Here is a 20,230-nt window from a genome sequence, read left to right on the forward strand (position 1 = left end):
CATCCATGGTGCTGCAAATGGCATTATTTCATTCTTTTTTTAATGACTGAGTAATAGTCCATTGTATGTATGTACTGCATCTTCTTTATCTGTCCCTTTGTTGATGGACATTTAGGTTGCTTCCATGTCTTGGTTTTTGTAAATAGTGCTGATATGAACATTGGTATGCCTGTATCTTTTTGAGTTAGAGTTTTCTCCAGATATATGCCCAGGAATAGGGTTGCTGGATCATATGGTAATTCTATTTTTAATTTTTAAAGGAACTTCCATACTGTTTTCTGTAGTGGCTGCACAAGTTTACATTCCCACCGGCAGTTTAGGAGCGTTCCCTTTTCTCCATATCCTCTCTAGCACTTATTGTTTGTAGACTTTTGAGTGTTGGCCTAGATTTTCTGATAGAGGCTAATATTTCTTTTAAAGAGGAGGACCACTTTTTCCTCTGCCTCAAACTGGATTCTTCTTTGGGCTTTCATAGCTAAGCAAATGGTGCCATAATTTACCTTGTCTCCCAAATCAAAAGTCTGTTAGGGTACCCTTGGCCTCCTTGTCCATCAGCAGGTCTTATTACCTCTGCTTCCAAAAAAGATCTCACCTCCATCCATTTCTCTCCATCCTTTGCCACTGTCCTGCTCCAAGCCACCATCCTCTTTTCCTTAAATGACATCAATAACCTCCTCAGTGGTTGTTCCACTTCCTTCTACATTTGTCCTATTTTGATGTTTTTCCTACAGCATCCACAAAACGATAGGCCATGTCATCCCACATCTTAAAACCTCTGTTGACCTTTAGTTAATTGCATTTTGAATGAAACCCAAACTCCTTTCTGGGCCTTCAAGGTTCTGGGCCTGCCTCTGTACCATCAACTTGGGCCACATTTTCCCTCTTTTGCTGTGACTTAGACAAGTGATTTTCAAAAGTCATTTGGCCACAACCCACAGAAGAATACATTATACCTTACAGTCTACTACAAGGGGACATATATACTGTGTTTCTAATTTTTAAGGTAGCTAATGAGGATGTATCTTATAGCCTATATATATAGTCATAAGGACATAAACATGTCATAGTTTCATTAGCAATACTTCTGTTTCTTAATGTTACATAAAGCTGTGGTAAATTTTACAGTTGATAGCAACTTATACTTGATGAATTATGTTCATAATAATAAAACAAGTTTCCAACAACAGTACTTACCCTTACTGTCCAAGATGCATGCTGATGTTTTCTAATCTATCCTGTTTATTCCATTTTGTTGGATAAAACAAAACAAAAAACCCCGTCTTGACATCCTTGCTCTCATGTTACAACTTGAAGTATAAAAAACTGTTGTAGCCACTCAGTCCTTTTTTATTCCCCACATGCACCCAACCCTTTCTTGTTTTAGGGTTTTTGCAGATGCTCTTCCCTCTGTTCTTTCATGTTCTTTGCATGGCTGGCCCCTCATCATCCTGCAGATTTCAGTTTAAATGTCACCTCTTCAGAGAAACCCTCCTTGACTACCCCATCTAAGTGAGTTTCCCCCCTCACCCTTATTTTTTTTTCCTTAGGCCCTGTTTGTTTCCTTCATAGCACTTGCCACTGTTTGTACTCATGTGCTTATTTATTTCTGTCTGCCCACGCCAGAATGAAGGTTAGGCCATATGAGCTGTGTCTTGCTACGGTGTCTGCCATATTGTATGTACTCGAAAAATCCTTGTCAGATGAATGAATCCTACTGGTTTAGAGTACCTCGACCCTGGTGAAAGCCTGTATATTTACTTCAAGGTCTATATAGGATTTCTGAATCTCCACAGCTTTGGATTCAATTTCTTTTTTAAAGTCCCTACTTTGTCCTGGCTATTGTCCTGTATCTACATATGTGTGTTCTTTCTTGGGAGAAGGCTTGGGGCAGGGGGCAGGCAGCCAATTGGAGGGAAGAGGGAAAGGTTAAGAATGGGGAGTAAGACAAATAAAAGAGACTAAAACTTCCTCCTATGTTCTTTTCCTTTCTTCTGCTAGTCCCTAGTTTTAATCTGAATGTTATATGTATTTGTACAGGGTATGAGTGAAGTGAAGTGAAAGTCACTCAGTTGTGTCCGACCCTTTGTAACCCCATGGACTATACAGTCCATGGAATTCTCCAGGCCAGAATACTGGAGTGGGTAGCCTTTCCCTTCTCCAGGAGATCTCCCCAACCCAGGGATTGAACCCAGGTCTTTACCAGCTGAGACACAAGGGAAGCCCATGTGTGGTCTAAATAGTTCATTGTTATCAATAGGCATTGTGTATTTCTGTAGCTTCTCATGTTGGGCTTGACTTGACTAATTCTTTGGAAAAAAAGTTAGTGGGGCAGCTGCAACAGGGTTCTTGGCTTGTGATTTTCTTTATTTGACCCATAGCATGTAGAATTTGTATTCCACCCTATGAAAAATTTATAATCAACTTCTTACCTTTTAGGCACATAGAGATGAAATCCAGCGCAAATTCGATGCCCTTCGTAACAGCTGTACTGTGAGTATTAACCAAAGATGATGAAAATAACATGGAACTAAAACTGAGAAGGAAAGGGGGAACGTCTCTTTCTAAAATCGGTGGCTGATTTTTGATATAAACTTTCAGCTTGAAGCAGTTGATGTGGTCAAACTGATGCGGAAGTTTCTAAGCCTCAGAAAACCTTAGTTTCTTGGGTTCCTGCCAGTTATAAAAGTTTAAGCCATCGTTCATGTTTGGAGAAGGCTTGTTGGAATGGTCAAAATAATTCTCCCTGCAGAACCACTAATAGGGTCTCAGTAGCTGCAACAAAAGTCCCAAGGGAGCTCCCCCTCCTTCTCCAATCTAGAAGTTTCTGTCTGAGGTGGGCCTGAGATGGTAGGGGCAATTAGATGTGTCAGGCTTCTCCAGCCTGCTGCCTCTTCAGAGAGGGAAGACCAACAAGTTCTTCTCCTGGAGAATCTAGAAATGTTAGCTTTCTAACAGGCAGAATCTGGCTTCCTAAAACATGCAAATGCAGAATTTAGGACTCTTTGGGAGATGTTATTTATATTGAGAGAAGTCAATTCCAGGAGCAGATAAGCATCATTCATAGGTTATGTAATAGGGTAAAATGTCTATTTTTGATCAGAGTGAAGGACTGAAATAGGCCCCTTTCAGAAGGTAGGGATGGTGTCCTTTATTCATGGTTCTACCTCCTTTCTTTGGTCCTTTCATTGCTTTGTCCCCTCCTTAGTTCTCAGTGAGCTGGTCTCTATTTGTATTATTTGCATCTGTGAATTTCCAGAAACACCCTTCTACGTCCTATATACATATTTTATTTTCTGGTAATAAACTCCTTCTTTTCTCTTTACCTACTATAAATGAGACATTAAGTCTTGATGGTATATGCCCCCTACATCCCGCCTCCCTTCATTTAGCTATAGAATGCACACAGTAAAGTGCACGAAGTGCAACTAATCTTAAGTGTACAGCTCAATTGATTTGTATGTGAATAGACAACTTGTATAACCACAATAAAGACCAAGATACAGAATGTTTCAGCTCCCGGAAGGCTCCTGTTGTCCTCTTCCCATCAGTGTGCTTTGCCCAAAGGGTAACTGGTAGTCTGATCTTTGATACTGCACATTAGTTTTACCTGTTCTTGAATTTCATATGAATGAGACCATTAGAAGATATGGTCTTTGGGTTGAGCCTTTTTGTTACTTAAATTGTCTGTGAGGGTTCATCCATGTTGCACTGTCATGATTTTGTTCTTTTTTATTATGGTGTCATGTTTCTAGTGTGTGTTTAGATCTGGAGTTTGTTTATCTGTTCTCCTGTTGATGGGTGTTGGAGTTGTTTGTGGTAGGAACAGAGCTATTAGGAAGCGCTCTTGTACAGGTCCTTTGGTGCTTACAAGCCTTTGTTTCTGATGAACATATATATATATATATATATATATATATATATGCCCAGGAGTGGAAGAGCTAGGTCATGGGACATGCCTCCGCTTAACTCTGGTAGGTGCCTGACAGGTATTTAGGTCTGTACTGCCTGATGCCAGTGGCCAGATGTGGGGTGAGCCTGCCTTAGGGATATCTGTTGATTTCCTCCATTCTCACCTCCCTTCCTTGAGAAATTGATACATTCTGTTCCTGTACTCTTTTGCTTTACTTTTAAAGTTTGTTAATTGTCTTGGTTTCTTCTTTTACATGAAAGTTATCTGCTTATATACATACATGCTCATAAATGATCACTGAATAAGATATAGATGATTTTAGCACTGTGATTTTTTTTTTTTTTTTTGCATTACTATTTTTTCCTAAAATAATCTTGGATGCATTTAAATGTGTACATCCATAATCTGTTCCATTCATCTGGAGTTTTCTTCTTCTTTAGTCTTTTTTTTAAAAAAGTCATTTATTTATTTACTTTAAAACAGCTTTATTGAGGGATAATTGGAGTACAATAACCTAATGAGATTTCAAATGTGTGTGTATCTTTAAAACTAGCAAAACAATCAAAATGACAACTGTAGTCATCACTCTCAAGAGTTTCCTGTGCACTTTTGTTATCCACCCTTCCCCACCCCATTTTTAAAATCAGAAATCTAGTTTTAATAGGATATGCCAATATATAGAATAAAATTGGTTACTTTCTTAACTTACGAAATTGGTTACTTTCTTATATAACTTTTATACTCTCTTTATTCCTCAAATTTGCTTTTCCTGGAACAATTACTTCTAATCCTTCGTTTACTTACCCTTGGCTTTCTGAAGCCTTTGGGGATCTACCCTAGTGGGAGGGGGAACCCAAGAGAGTGACATCTACCCACCTTTCAGCTAGGCCAGCTGGGTGGCTTGGGGGTCCAAACTATGTGCTCTGGAGTCAGATAGACTAGCTGAGATTCTAAACTGGCCTCTCAGTAACCTGTGTGATGTTATACACTGGAGCCTCCATTTCTTCGTCCATAAAATGGGGTGACATTATATGTCCTCAATTCCAATGCACCATTGATTGTAGGATGTACAGTTCACTTAACTACTGCTCTTTGGGAACTGGGTGAGGGAAGAGAGACAGCTGTTTAGTTCCCATATATATTCAGATTTCTGAAACAGTAAAATCTAGGAAACACCGAGTCACAGAATCAGAAACTTGATAATACCTACCTCATGGAGGTTCCTGCAAAAGTTAAATGATGCATCAGCATTTGTACAGGGCCTGGTCCATAGAATGTGCTAATCAGTGATAACTATTATTTGCTCATACTGGGTTTAGAACAGAATCTTGTTTAGAAAACAGCTCTGCTCCTTAAAAAAAAAAAAAGGTTGAAAACCACTACTTTAGAACAATACTTGGCAGCACTAGTGGATCTCAGTTATCCTTCCGCAAGTTCAAAGGCTGCTTTGCAGACACTTTAGAAGAGCACACAGATGCTCCTTTCTCGGCACCGCTGTCCAAGACTGTCTCTGCTGGGAAATGTCATCTTCATTATCAGTGGAAACTCCTATAATAGCTCGATCGATAGGAGCTCCCAGTTAGCAGCTTTTAAAAAGCTCATGAGCAGTAAGATTTTTCAGGATCAGGCCATTTCTATATTTTGAAGAGATTTAAAAAAAGAATTTGATTCAATCTGGCACCTAAAACCCTACCTAAGTCTGTTCTGGAGAGGAGTTGGTGGGCAAACATATGACATGGTTTTAATTATGAATCAATCTGTCAGCTATAAGATTAAAAATAAATAATATGCAAATAGCCACCCTCAAGAAGGAATGAGGCATTAAAATAGGACGTCAGCCTGTGTCTTTTCAGCCTGATGTTCATTGTCTGGCTGGTGTCTTCACCTCTGGTATGTTCTTGGATGTTTACCAGGTAACATTCTCTCTGCTGCTCGCCCAGCAGAGGTGTGAAAGGTAACCTATATATCGCAGAACCACGAGGTTCACTTGAAAAGCAACAGATAACCCCAAATAGAGACCTTAGAACATTTTCTTTTTGGGTACTGAGAGTAGGTACATTTTTTGTATTCTTGTTTTCTGTTCGAATTTTACCCAGATCTCTTATCTGTACAAACAGCATATCAGAAAGCTCTGCTGGCCCCTACATTATGGAGCTATCTCCCTCATCTTTTTTTGCCACTGAGATGGAGTCAGCTGTGTAGTTTCTCTTTGCTGCCTTGTATCCTTGGGGTTGAAAGGTTAACAGTCTCCTGGTACAGGGCACAGATCATTTGCCCTTGGTGTAGAGAGAATATGCCCACAAAGTGGACCTAAGGATTCTCCTTGCCTATGTAATCTGGTTCAGAATTGCAGATTGCCTATTATCCTTTTTTTTTCCCAAACCATAGAGATCATTAATTTACTGCCTGTGTCTCAGATCAGCTCAATATCTCTGTGTGGGAGTACGTCTAACCCTTAATACCACCAGCAGCTAAGTGGGCAACTCCAGCAGTTAAGTGTGTTATGGCCGAGGCAGAAAGAATATGTACAACGTCTGGATCAGTTAACGCACTCTAACAAGTTCTTGAATGCTTCCTGCAAACACATGATCCTCCTTTTGTCAAATAGGTAGTACAGATAATGACAAAACACAAAGCCAGCCACCACAAACTGTAACTAGAAATCAGAAACAGGAGACCCTTTGAAAACGCGATGAGGACAAGGAAATAGAAGGCCCCTTCCTACTCAGTGGGTCCATTTCACTTGAAGTGAGAGTAATAGTCTTGGCACCTCCCTGACTTTTTATGAGTGTCTTTTTCTTTAGCACTTTATAATCTAATTTGGGGAGGAGAGGTGGCAGAAATGGGCATATAATAAAGGGCTTTTTTTTAAATGAGTCAAAGAAAGTGAATAGGAGCCTAAAGGCTTAAATATGTCTTTGAATGGCAAATTATTTTGGCAGCGTATGTATTCTTATATAGGTAGATTTTCTCTAGTCTATTTGCTCCCCCTGGGCCACCATTGATGCCTCACTAACACCTTGGTCACTCATTTTTGTCTCTTGTATTTCACATGATACGTTAAGGGAGACTGTCATACAATAAAAATCCAAAATGTTAAAACCAGAGCAACAGAGAAGGTTGTCTATATAGTATTTACCTCCGCATCATAGGTGGAGAAACCAACACAGCCAAGCTCAAGATGGCTTATCTGGGACTTCTAGGGGGTTTGCCTCATCAGTCTTGTTGTTTTCGCTCTGGGGCAGAGGTAAAAGGAAGCACAGTGAAGATATTTGGAGTCTAGGAGAAAAACCATCGTAAGGAATGGCTTTACTGTGTGTAGGAAGGAGACCTGTTGAACTATTAGGCACCATTTATTCATTGTTTCTGCTTTAGGGAGATGTAACCATATTACTCAAAGGGTGGTACAAGCGTTCTTGTGAAGCACAAATGCCTGCTTGGAGTGACAGACTTGCAGATTTCCCCCTTTTTTTCTCATGCTGATAAAGAAGGAGGTTTAGCCAAGAACTGGACCGGATAACCTTTATTCCCTTTCTTGTAGCTGATAGCGTTACTCAAGCCAGTATAGTAGGAATTAACAAGGCTTTTGATATTAAAGTACAAATTACTAGACCACTTACTGCATTAAAAGCTCATCAGCTCAGTGAACAAAATGAAAAGCTGTGTTTTCTGAACTGCACTGAACAATTCTATCTAATTGACATTCTTTAATTCTATGTGCCTGGTAAGGTTTTTTTTTTAATTGATAATCAAAGGGGGTTAAGACAGGGAGTTAGTCACGAAAACAGTGGCAACGTTTCAGAAACTAAATCTGCTTTAGGTTTGAAAATGGGAAACAATTAACCATAGGCCCAGAGGCATTTCCTTTTAATTTACTCCTTTCTGTTATATAAAATTTAATTTACTGCCTGTGTGCCTCATTCCAACTATTATTAGAAAATTGCCCTTAAATTTCGAAAGTATTATATGTAAAAGCTCTTTGCAAGCGCTGGTACTAAACTTCAGCAAAGAGAATAGGAAAGCTAAATGTGCTGAAATTAAAGTCATTCCACCATTGAGCAGGGAAATAATTTAGCAAAATCAGATTAAATCTCTTTCAGTAAAATGACAATTTCATATGCGTGCTTTCCCATTTTCTGATACCCAGCTGTATAAGAACCATTTAAAGTTATGCCATCCATACGGTATTATATTTTCAGGATTATTCTGAACGTCCCTTAAGTTTTCCTTTTTTTCTTTTGTTGCATGAAATTAAATTTATTACCTGAGATATTATTGAAATAACTCTAGGTCTCTCTCATTCAGTCTTCCTTGATAAGAGCTTTATTTTGCTTTCTAAGACCATCTCCCATGATAATGTTCTGTCGATGATGTCCTGGGCATTTCAGCTTAATTAGCTGATTGTGATACTAGTCTCTCTACTCTTCCTCTTTTCTCAGTTTGCATCCTCCACATTCTATTATGAACTTGATCTCATTTAAAGCTGCCCCTTCCATATGGCAGTCGCTTTTGATTGATTTGCTCTTGCCATGTTTTCCTGATGAATCCTGAGTCAGAAGGAATTCGAGACATTTCTTGTTCTCCCACAGCGTATGTGGGTTTGGGCGCTAAGGAGGCGGGTATGGCAGCTGGAGGCTGGCTCTCGGGGGCTGGATGGGCAAATGCTGGTCATCATTACCACAGAGGTTCGAGTATATATGGCTTTAGAAGCAATTTCTCATTTCCAACCAACTTGCTCCATGTGTAACCAGATTTTTTCCTCTTTTAGGTGATCACGGACTTGGAGGAGCAGCTAAACCAGCTGACGGAGGACAATGCCGAGCTCAACAACCAAAACTTCTACTTGTCTAAACAACTCGATGAGGCCTCTGGTGCCAACGACGAGATTGTGCAGCTGCGAAGTGAAGTGGACCATCTCCGCCGCGAGATCACTGAGAGGGAGATGCAGCTCACTAGCCAGAAGCAAGTAAGGACCATGAATAGTGTTGGAGACCTTGGGAAACCTGGAGCCCCTTTAGATTCTGGAGCAAGTGCCAATTATGTCTCTCCCAAGTGTTCTCAGACTGAGCCTGTCAGTAAAACCAGTCATGTCAGCGCTTTGCAGGTTTGCGAGTTTTAAAAACAGCTTTTAGAAGTGTGTAGTTTGGGTTTTTTTGTTTGTTTCATTTTTTTGGCCACCCCATATGGTTTGCAAGATCTTAGTTCCCTGACCAGGGATCAAACTTGTACCCCCTGCAGTGGAATCGCAGTCTTAACCACTGGACCATCAGGGAAGTTCCATGTATAGTTGTTCTTAATTTTGGTTTAAAACCATTAAAAATAGAATAGATTGCTTTCGTGAGCCACTTTATTTATTTTTTAAAAACTTTTTTTGGCCGAGTTGTGAGGCTTGTGGAATCTTTGTTCCTCACCCAGGGATTGAACCCGGGCTTTCAGCAGGGAGAGCTGGGAGTCCTAACCACTGGACTGCCAGGTAATTCCCAAGCTACTTTATTGTTAAGCGTGGTCTCTTTTCCCTGGCCCTCCTCTGAGTTCTTTCTATAAGATGTCAGTAGAAATGGCCCTTCATCTGTTCTTGTCTAACTCCCTTGGTCTGTAGGATAAAAAGATAGTGTCTTTCAGACTGTAGTTAGAAGCTCATGCTTTTCTGAAACTGATCCGACAAAAGTACCACCCGGGAAATCCTCGTTTGCTATGAGGCACAACTCAGTGGTGCTGATTTGCAGACGATGGAGGCGCTGAAGACCACGTGCACAATGCTGGAGGAGCAGGTCATGGACCTGGAGGCCCTGAACGACGAGCTGCTGGAGAAGGAGCGGCAGTGGGAGGCCTGGAGGAGTGTCCTTGGTGACGAGAAGTCCCAGTTTGAGTGTCGGGTTCGAGAGTTGCAGAGGATGCTGGACACCGAAAAGCAGAGCAGGTGGGACTTCATGTAGGTAGAGAGCCAGTGGCAGGTGGCAGCGGCAGGATGACCCTGAGAGCTCCTGGCGAGTGCCCCCGCTTGACCAGGGATGAGCAGGTGCTGGGACGTAAGACTTAAGTGTTAAAGCTGGGAGACTCTGGGCAACCAGAATCGGTCAGTCATCCTCGAGGTAAATACGGACGGTGCCAGTAGAGGAGATGATGACCAGTCAGCCAGTGCAGGGCCCCAGGAGTCAGCAGGGCAAAGTGTCTCAGTGCTTCTTTGTAGAAACTCTTTCCTTGGATTTTGTGTCATTGTGACTGTGTAGCGAGACTGTCACTCTCCTTTTTTTTTTTTTTTTTAAATATTTATTTGGCTGCACCGGGTCTTGATTGTGGTACGTGGGATCTATTAATAGTTCCCTGCCCAGGCATTGAACCTGGATCCGCTGCATTGGGAGCACAGAGTCTTAGCCCCTGGACCTCCAGGGAAGTCACAAGACCATCACTGTTTTGATACTGGTCATGTGTGATGCGGGTCAACCCTCTACCCCAGTTTTGGCACTATTGACAGTTGGGGCCGGACAGTCCTTCGTGATGGGGGCCTGTCCTGTACATGGTAAGGTGCTGACCAGCTTCCCTGGATCTGCCCCCCTAAATCCCAGTAGCTGCTCCCTCTTCAAGTTGTGACCACCGGGAACATCTCCAGACATTGCCCGGTGTCCCCTGGGGGCAGGGGCGGAGGGCAGCTGCCCCCAGTTGAGAACAACTGCTCTACAAGAATAGTTTACAATTTTTTATTTTTTCTTCCTTTCCTGGTAGGCAGTAGTAATCCTGAGTTCAGGTAGTGTCTTTCCTCTACTTCCCCAGTTCTCCCAGTGTAGGATTCCCTCCTGCCAGGGTCGCAGGTGTGCAGGTTATGCGCTGCATGCTCCTGGGAATAGACTTGAAGATCTTCCGTGACATTTTACCAGCTCATGGTGGGACAGCGTTCACTTTAACAGATCCAGTATATTATGACAGGTTACCAACAGGTAGAAGTGCACGGTCTTGAAGAACACATGCCTTTCCTAGTTTGCAGAGAGGTACCCTATGGGCTGGTATCCACCTTGTGCTTCATGTCTTCCCAACAGAATCCTATTCATCCTGCATAACCTCACTAATATCACCTTTCCCTGAAACTTAGTGTCCCGTAATACTCTGAACTCCCTGAGCAAGATAACTATTCGTGGAAGTATTTATCATTTATCTGGACTCTGTCAGACTCATTTCAGTATTTCCCACATTTGGTGGACCATAGTAGACTCACGGCTGTCTTGGAGGTATAATTTGTGCTAAATCAACTACACTAAGAAAGACTGGAAGCAAAGGGAACCCATAAGTTTCAAGAGAAACTGGTAGAAATATTCTCCTGTTGGACATCTTCCCTTTCAGGGTATTTGCTAATGTGAGAGGGTTGCTGGTTTAAGACTTCCTGTTACTGTTTCCCCCTGAACTCTTGAGCTCCTGCGTCCTCACCCTATGTTCTGGTTGTTCTCACACACACCCCTCCCTCCCACTCGCAAGTCCAGCTCCTAGCCCAGCTGTTTCTAGAGTCCTTTGTAGACAGTTTCGGGGGCAGAGTCTGACCATAGCATCAGGAATGCACAACCAAGCGTGAAAGTGTTCTCTGGTGGCGCTAGTGGTAAAGAACCCACTTGCCAGTGCAGGTGACAGAAGAGACTTGGGTTCCATTCCTGGCTGGGGAAGATCCCATGGAGGAGGCATGGCAGCTCACTCCAGTATTCTTGCCTGGAGAATCCCATAGACAGAGGAGCCTGGTGGGCTACACTCCATAAGGTCTCAAAGAGCCGGACACACACATAGGGAGATCTTTCATATATTTCTTTCAGGAGCAATTGTGAAAGATCTTGGCTCTCTTCCCCACCCCCCATTTTTTTTTCCTTCCTCTATTTTGGTGTTATGTGGGATCTGAGATGAGTAAAATATAATTCTTATTTTTAAAAAAATATTTATATATTTGGCTGTGCCTGTTGCTAGTTTTGGTATGTGGGATCTAGTTCCCTGATCAGGGATTGAACTTGGCCCCCTGCCTTGGGAGTGAGAAGTCTTAGCCACTGGACCACCAAGGAAGTCCCTAAAATATAATTCTTAATTCTTGTCTTCTAGAGGCTGAGAGTCTAGTGCAGGAGATAAACTACGCGTTGAACTATTTATCACCTAAAATAGAGAGTGGGTTGTGCCAGGCCAGTAGTACATTTATGCTTTGGGTCCAGAACAAGAAGACGTTACTTCTGAGAGGAAGCCTGGGAAGGGCTTTGTGGAGGACATGGCCTTCTAGTTTACCCTTGGAGTCTGAGTAAGACTTGGGTTTGTTGGGTCGAGAAGGAGAGCTGCCAGTGAAGGAGCCTGTCTAAGTCCAGATGTGGAAGCAGCAAAACAGAACACCTGAGTTGGGGAGGGGAAGTGATGTTCCAAGGGTGCTCCAGTTTTTGTCTTCTGTCACCTTATTTACACCCAGCAGATTCAAGGTTCAGTTTCCAGAACACTTCAGCTCTTGCTTTAAGGAGAGGCATTGTTTGCTCGAATGGGGCCCCACATGGTCCTCTGCACGGTGCTCCTTCAGTGGGACCTCATTCCTTCCTGCTTCTGCAGGTGGATGTAACCGTCTTCCCATTTTCAGCCCAGTTGCATTTGGAAAAATGCCTCATCCCCTTTAGCCCTTCCAAGTGCATTTATATTCACAGGAACCTTACCTGCTAAGAGTATTTTTACCCAGGGCCTAAAGTGGGTCACATCCTCACTCCACGTAATTCGGAATAAGGGGTCAGGCTGGGCTCTCTCCAGCCTGCAGCCTGTTTGGTTGCTTATCCATGTCCGAGCCGGGCCGGCTTCCTTCCTGCAGGGTGGCAATGACGGGATTTCTGAACGTGCCTGTGTCTCCCCACAGGGCGAGGGCCGACCAGAGGATCACTGAGTCGCGCCAGGTGGTCGAGCTGGCAGTAAAGGAGCACAAGGCCGAGATCCTGGCCTTGCAGCAGGCTCTCAAGGAGCAGAAGCTGAAGGCCGAGAGCCTCTCCGACAAGGTCAGCCCCTGTCCCTCCTGCCTTCTAGATATGCATGTATACTTCCTTCTTTTAGCAGGTATTCACATGCGCTCAATCCATGGTCGGCGTGTTTCATAAACCAAGTCTCACTGTTGTGCTTCCCCAAGGGACACTCTTGGTTGGCAGTAGTGGGGGTAGTGGGTGCTTGGGGTATCAGAGTTGGTCAATGACTTCCTGATATCTGCCCATCAGGGCCCCTGAGGTCCAGATTTTGACCTGGGTGCACAGCACTCTTCTTTCCTGGCATTTGATTTCTGAAAGCCTTTATGGATCTAACGTTGAGCATCCTTGGGAAGTGCGGGGTGGCTAGGACTCCTGCTCATTCCAGTGCTGCAATGGCAGGAAGCCTCAGCGTCTCTGGGTTCTAAGTCCAAGGACGCAGCAGGATCTGAGGACAGTGCTGGTCTTCATATTCCACTTTGGAAATACACACATCTTGTCCATGAAGCACTCTATATTTACAAAGTGACATACTGCTGTTTGAAAAATTTTAATAGTCTCAAAAGAGATTTAGAATAGGTGCTTCTGTGTTACAGGTAAGAGTGCAGGTCAGAGAAACTTCACATATACACACAACTGTTTCATATATACACATACACACTGTTTTGTGTGCGTGTGCGCCCACATACACACACACATAATCTGACCTCTGAATTTTGGGTAACTAATTTTCTGATTATAGAAGTGATTATTTGGGGTCATTGTGGAAGATATAGAAACCACAGAAAAGTAAAGAAAAAGTAACTGGTAATCTGTCACCACTGTTATGTTGGTCAATTTATATTTATTTATTTATATTAATAAATTTAGATTCTTATATAAACAGGATTACATCGTTTTTTAAAAAAAAATCACATAAACAGGGGCTTTTCCTGAATTAGTGAATATTTTTTGAACATGTAGTTCTAAAAACAACAATTACACAGAGACACCTATTTTAATCATTCTGCTTGTGTTAGAAATTTGAACTTCTTCCAGTTTTTTTTTTGTTTGTTTTTTTGCTGTCATAAGTAACATTGTGATGAATGTAAATCTTTTTTGGGGATCCATGGTTATTTTCTTATTGGAATTTCATAGTAATGACCAGATTCAAGCTAGAGCTTGCTACTCAGGAATATTCCTGAGTTCCTTGGTACTGGCTTACTAATTTTTTTAACCATGAGGAAAGTAAATATGTTATTTAACCATGAAAAAAGTAAATGCATTATTTAGAGATAAATGAGCTTTTCAGTGTTTAGCTCGAAGGACATTTTTTTCTACCTGACTGTCCTAAAGAATTCTACAGCAAAGTCCTACCCATCCTTTAAGACTCCAGACTTTCTGAGCCCATCTTCTCCCAGTGACAGGCCATTCAGGATGAATTTCTCTCCTCCATACCTCTTATCAAAATCATCACTTGACAGAGTAGTCACTATTTGTGTATATGTCTACTTAAGGGCCACCCTCTGCCTTTGTGACTTGATACAAGATCATTGAGAGAGCTTGTCTGCCCTTTCATCCGAGTTCTGATATTATCCCACGCAAGTAAGCAAGCATTTGGAATATGATGATTTAATTCAGCCAAAGCATGTCAGATAAATAAATTTTGGAGAAGTCATCTTCCTAGAACTTGTCACAGCTAGCTACACGTATGACCCATCCCTTAGAAATAATATCTTCTCCTAACAGAATAACCTACGTAAGGCTTATCTTTGACATGGACATTTGTGGTATGCTTTTAAAAACCTGGGCTTCCCTGATGGCTCAGACGGTAAAGAGTCTGCCCGTGATGCAGGAGACCTGGGTTCAATCCCTGGGTCAGGAAGATCCCCTAGAGCAGGGAATGGCTACCCACTCCAGTATTCTTGCCTGGAGAATTCCATGGAGCTAGAGGAGCCTGATGGGCTGCAGTCCCTGGGGTCGCAAAGAATCAGACACAACTAACACATACAGTGTAAAACAATCACAAACACGACTCTTTAGACTTCGCTGGTGGCTCAGATGGTAAAAGCGTCTGCCTGCAATGCAGGAGACCTAGGTTCGATTCCTGGGTTTGGAAGATCCCCTGGAGAAGGAAATGGCAACCCACTCCAGTGTTCTTGCCTGGAAAATTCCATGGACAGAGGAGCCTGTTAGGCTATAGTCCATGGGTTCGCAAAGAGTTGGACATGACTGAGCAACTTCACTTCACTTTTAAAAACCAGTGTTTATGTTCTGACCCTTAGATCTTGATTTTTCTTTGGCTGTGAAGGTTTGTGGATATTGGCAAAAGTCGTTAGCATATAACGTTCCTAAATGTGTCACGGCCAATTTTTCCAAATGTCCAGCTCAATGATCTGGAGAAGAAGCACGCCATGCTTGAAATGAATGCCCGAAGTTTACAACAGAAGCTGGAGACAGAACGAGAGCTCAAACAAAGGCTTCTGGAAGAGGTGGGTGTAAGATGCATGGTAAATAGAGCCAGGCATACTCTCAGAAGTGAACACTTGGCCTCAGGTGGGCAGGTCCAAACTAAGAAATTAGATTTCAAGGTTGAAATTCTCAAGGAAGAGTAAGGTGGTCACTGGGTACTTTCTGGAAGGTGTTTAACACGTTGAAAGAACATGTCAAGAAGCCCTGGGGCCTCTTTGTCATTGTGTCCTTCCAAATAGTGCTTAATGGTGTGTCAAGCACATAGTGAGTAAGTGCTAACTGGAAGTTTATTAAATATGAGGGCAAGTAGATATTGAGTTAAATTGTTCTTTAGAGTTAATATCCAGAGTGTATTAAGTTTGAAGCCTGATGAGCTTCATGCACGGGACAGAGACCTGATCAGGTGATGCTGAATGCCAAATCTCATGAAAACTTTTGAACATCCAATTAATTCAATGCAAAAAAAATGACACCCTGCTTTTGAGACACAAAACAAAAAGTTCAAATTGATCTCCTAAACCAGTCCAATCCTTATGTTAGTTATTTCCTGTACCTTTGAATAGAATTCTGAAAATCTCTGTTTAAATTGAGGACAACTCCCCCAACCAAAGCCTTGGTTTGGCTGAATCACTGATAATTTGTCTTAATTCATTAGAATTGACCTGTCAGGACAAATGCAGTTTATAAAGGTATTTCACGAGAAGTTAGACTCAAGAGTGTTCTGTTTAAGCCACAATGAGCCTGACAGTTGAATCAACCAGGTTATCTGTTCTGGTAAATGGAGCTTTTACTGTGTGCTTCCTGTAGCCCCTGAGAGGCTCTGCTGGTAGAAGTATTGTAACTATGCTATTAAGTTTGAAAAATGTGGTACACATTTTGCAGGGGAGCATAAAATGTTTTCTAGAATGACTTTTAAAAATATAGTTGGGAACGTTCTAGAGATGGATCCATGATGATGTACAACCACGTGACTCTACTTAATGCCACCAGTCCTGGCAGTCCAGTGGTTCAGATTCCATGCTCCCAGTGCAGAGGGTATGGGAACTAAGATCCCTGGTTAGGGAACTAAGATCCTGCATGCTGTATGGTGTGGCCAAAAATAACACAAATGATTAACATGGTAAATTTTATGTATATTCTACCACAACAAAAAAGTTTTTAAATAAAATCAATATTACACACAGGTAGAAAGTTCACCAAAGGTGACTCTGAGAATATTATAATAGAAATTTTTAAATCTCTCTGATTGTCAAATAGAGAATGACAAAAGATAGAGAATGATCAAAGAATGGTCTTTTATCTGGAATGACTAGGCAGTGTCCCCACTAGGCAGTGTCCCCACTTTGGACACACGTTGGAAACAGGAAGCACAGAAATAATCAGTGATCTCGCCTGTCCTCTTTTCCTTCCGAGGAAAGAGCGTTGGCCCCAACAACTCTGCTTTGGTCCAAGGTTACGTGGTGAGTCAGTGGCAACACTAGAAATAGAAGGCTGGCATCCTGATTCAGTCCCCTGTTCTCACTTCTAAAACTACTGGGGAACATTTCCAGTTCCCCTGTCTGCACCTCACAGAGGGCTTTTTGAAGACAGACATCTGGCTGCGCTGGCTTGGAGGCAGATCTCATTGAGACCTGAGAGCACTGGGAAACAGTGATCTTTACCATCAAGGATGCGGCTGGCATCCTGGCTTGGGGTGGGCCCTGTGGCAGCAGGTGGTCGGGGGCTCAGCTTGCCTGTCTTGTCCATTAGGTACAGGTTCTTGTACATGGAGCCAGAATCAGAGTCTCACAGTTGGAGAGAATTTTTGTGTGTCATTTAACACAAATTCCTAGCACTTGCACCACCGTTTCTTTTACCCTTTCCCTGGCAGACTTCAGTAACAGAGCTTTCTCTCAGATCTTTTCTCTCAGGCCTAAAGTGGCCTCTGAAACTTTTCTGACACTGCTGTTTACAGGCATGACTAGTCCCGACTTGGAAGTAATACCAGAGCTCCAAGTCCGTTTGCTAATCCTGTCAAATAATCCCCCTGCCGAGGTAGAGAATCCCTTCCCCAGCCACCCTCACAAGTGGGCCTTGGGGCACCTGGGACTCAAGACTTAAAGGGACTCAAGATTGCCCAACTCATTTTTCTGGCAACTCTAACTCTTAGAAAGTCCTTTCTGGTTTTGAACTAAAGCCTGTAACTTCCAACCATTGGTTCTATTACAGCAAAACATTTGAAAACAGGGAGTAGTCTCATATTTCCAACCAAAGTAGGAAGTTAATATTGATTAATGATCATATTACTTGCTTAGTAATAAAAATAACTTGTTTTTCTTTTTTCTTTTATTATTTTTAAAAATAACTCATGTTTCATTTGGCACATACCACATGCCAGATGCCTGAGTACTTTCCATGAATTAGCTCATACACTCTGTGTGATACTTCTGTGAGAGAGCTACTTTTTATTTTATTATCCCTGTGACAGTAGATTTGCTATCTCTTCAGCTCTCCTGACTCCATGTCACCTTTTCTTTTCTAACTGAAACATTTCAAGTCCCACCAGGACTGGAATGTTCTTTTCTGGTAGTTTTATCCTTCCGAACAGTTTCTAGAAGTCCTTGGGGTTTGAACAACACGGCCCCACCACTACCTGGGCTCTTTGGGTGGCTTATCACACCACTGACACCCATTGATCTGTTAGATCACCACCAGCCCTTCTACATATTTTTTTTTTTTTTTTAAAACATCTTTATTTATTTGACTTTTTTTTTTTTTTTTAATACCATCCTGTTAAGCCTTCTTGTTGGTTTTGGCCCATCCTCCCTGTTACCAGGGGTGTTTCCCACTCTGGTTCTGTCGTCTAGTTCCTCTGCTTCCTCCCAGTTTCCTGTCACTATCATAAAATTGGTGGACAGATCTAATCACGTGGCTGGAGCCCTCCTTTCAGTCTACCACCAACCAGGAATAGCCTCCATTTACCGCTCTCTGGGAAGCAGGTAAATGGTTTTGGAAAACATTTCACTGAGCACCAATGTCACTTACTTGTTTTCTATTGTAGTAAATAAGCAGCCTATTTCTTGGAAAGCTAATGGACAGTTGATGTGTTGATTCTAGAGAAATATTTTGGGCCTGGTTGTCACCAAACAGATTCTTGTCCCTAGTACTTGTTTCTCTGCTTCCTGCCTAGTAATTAGTGTTGTCCTAAAATAGCGGAAGGAAACTAAAGAGGGTAATTTACAGAAGTAATCATTTGTGCTACAGGGGACGGATAGCTCCCTGGAAGAGATTATCTTCGCTGTTTTCTCTCTTTTGTTGTTCTGTATTTTAGGGCGTTCTGTGGTTTGATTCAGAAATTCTAGGTCATGCACCCAGGGCAGGTGATTCTGAGTTAGTATCAGTACCTCTTGCTTTACAGAGGATGGATGGAGAGGGGCTGGTGGAGTAGGTTGGGGTAGGAAGGGCAGATGGAAAAGTGATAGGGGCCCACCTGGACTGCATCGAGAGAAAGAAGGATGCAGGAGGCAGCGCTGAAATTCATCGCGCACCTGCTGTGTGCTGGGCACTGGGCTTGGTGTGTCACCCAGAGAAGGGGGTTATTACCCCCACTTGCAGATGAAGAGACTGAGGGTCTGAGAGGCGGTGAGCTGCCCCTGGCCATAGGACTGATAAGAGTTAAGTCAGGGGACTTCCCTCTTGGTCCAGTGGCTAAGACTCCATGCTCCCACTACCGGGCTTGAGTTTGATCCCTGGTCAGAGAACTAGATCCTACTTGCCACAGCTAAGACCTGGCATAGCCAAATAAATATTTTTTTAAAAAGTCATGATTTGAACCAGGGTCTGGAATGTTCTAAAGCCCAGGTTCTTTTCCATGACACTATGATGCCTCAGAATCAGCTGCCTCTCAAGAGGAAGGGGATTGAGGAGTAGGAATGGAAATGCAAACATCAGCGGAGGGAAGACAAATATGGTGGTGAGGTTTCTGCGAACCGAGGTCATCTGTAGCTCTCGGCCTGCTGGGGCAGAGAGCACTGAGGTTTGCCCTCGCCTGTTGGGAAAGCCCCGTGGTGATGGTGAGCAGCTGTTTACAGCTCTCTGTCCTTCCGTCCACAGACGGTCTAGGCCCCTGGGGAAGGGAGTGTTTGGGCCACTGCTAGTAGGGTTAGATTGGACGCCAGGGGTTGGGTGAAACCAAGCAGTATCCTCTTAGGATAGCTGTTCTCTTCTGCTTTTTAGAAACAGAAGCATTTTAGGTAAGAGCCATAAAGCCAGTATCTTTATCGCCTGCCCTGTTTTCTGTAAAGTTAAAAAAAAAAAAAAAAAAAGAATTGGAGAGAGTTCTCGTACAAAACTATTTGCAATATACTAAACAGAATTTTGTTTTACTAACACTTGTTCTGACGCTGGGATCGCCCCCCCTTTCCCTCGTGGTGGCAGCATCGCCTCCCACCATGGCTGTTGGTGTGCTTGTTGGTCTCTCGCACTGACGCGGCGCCCTTTGAATTAAAGGTGCTATGATTCCCATTTGTGTACGCCACATGGAGAATCGCAAAGTGAGTTCTCTCAACAGTGGTTGAGATAACTGCTCATGCATCGTTGTGGAATATCAGACAGTTGGTCATCCTGATATGAGCTGAAATTTTGGTGCCTCCTCTGAAATGAGTCTGAGTGGGGACAGTGAGAGAGCGCGTTGCATTGTGTGTGGTCTGAGGCTTCTCTCTCCGGCCTCTCCCCCCACCAGCAAGCCAAGTTACAGCAGCAGATGGACCTGCAGAAGAATCATATTTTCCGTCTGACTCAAGGGCTGCAAGAAGCTCTGGATCGGGCTGATCTGCTGAAGACAGAAAGGAGTGACCTGGAATATCAGCTGGAAAACATTCAGGTGAGAACCAGCACCGGGAGCTTACTGAAAAATTGTCTACAGAGGCAAAGTGTGATGGCT

At 42.8% G+C, this 20,230-nt stretch overlaps 1 protein-coding gene across 11 annotated transcripts in view; it reads left to right on the forward strand.

The window, feature by feature from the left end:
- The window catches only part of CIT (citron rho-interacting serine/threonine kinase), a 175,299-nt gene that overhangs the window by 129,948 nt on the left and 25,121 nt on the right, over positions 1-20,230 (forward strand). For all 11 annotated transcript variants that reach the window (XM_024977733.2, XM_024977735.2, XM_024977736.2 and 8 more), the window contains 6 exons: positions 2,437-2,490; positions 8,679-8,876; positions 9,637-9,830; positions 12,762-12,897; positions 15,225-15,329; positions 20,030-20,170. In XM_024977733.2, coding sequence (XP_024833501.1) covers positions 2,437-2,490; positions 8,679-8,876; positions 9,637-9,830; positions 12,762-12,897; positions 15,225-15,329; positions 20,030-20,170 — 828 coding nt within the window. The remainder of the gene's footprint in view (positions 1-2,436; positions 2,491-8,678; positions 8,877-9,636; positions 9,831-12,761; positions 12,898-15,224; positions 15,330-20,029; positions 20,171-20,230) is intronic.

Source organism: Bos taurus, chromosome 17 (assembly GCF_002263795.3).
Source record: "Bos taurus isolate L1 Dominette 01449 registration number 42190680 breed Hereford chromosome 17, ARS-UCD2.0, whole genome shotgun sequence".
Lineage (NCBI taxonomy): Eukaryota > Metazoa > Chordata > Mammalia > Artiodactyla > Bovidae > Bos > Bos taurus.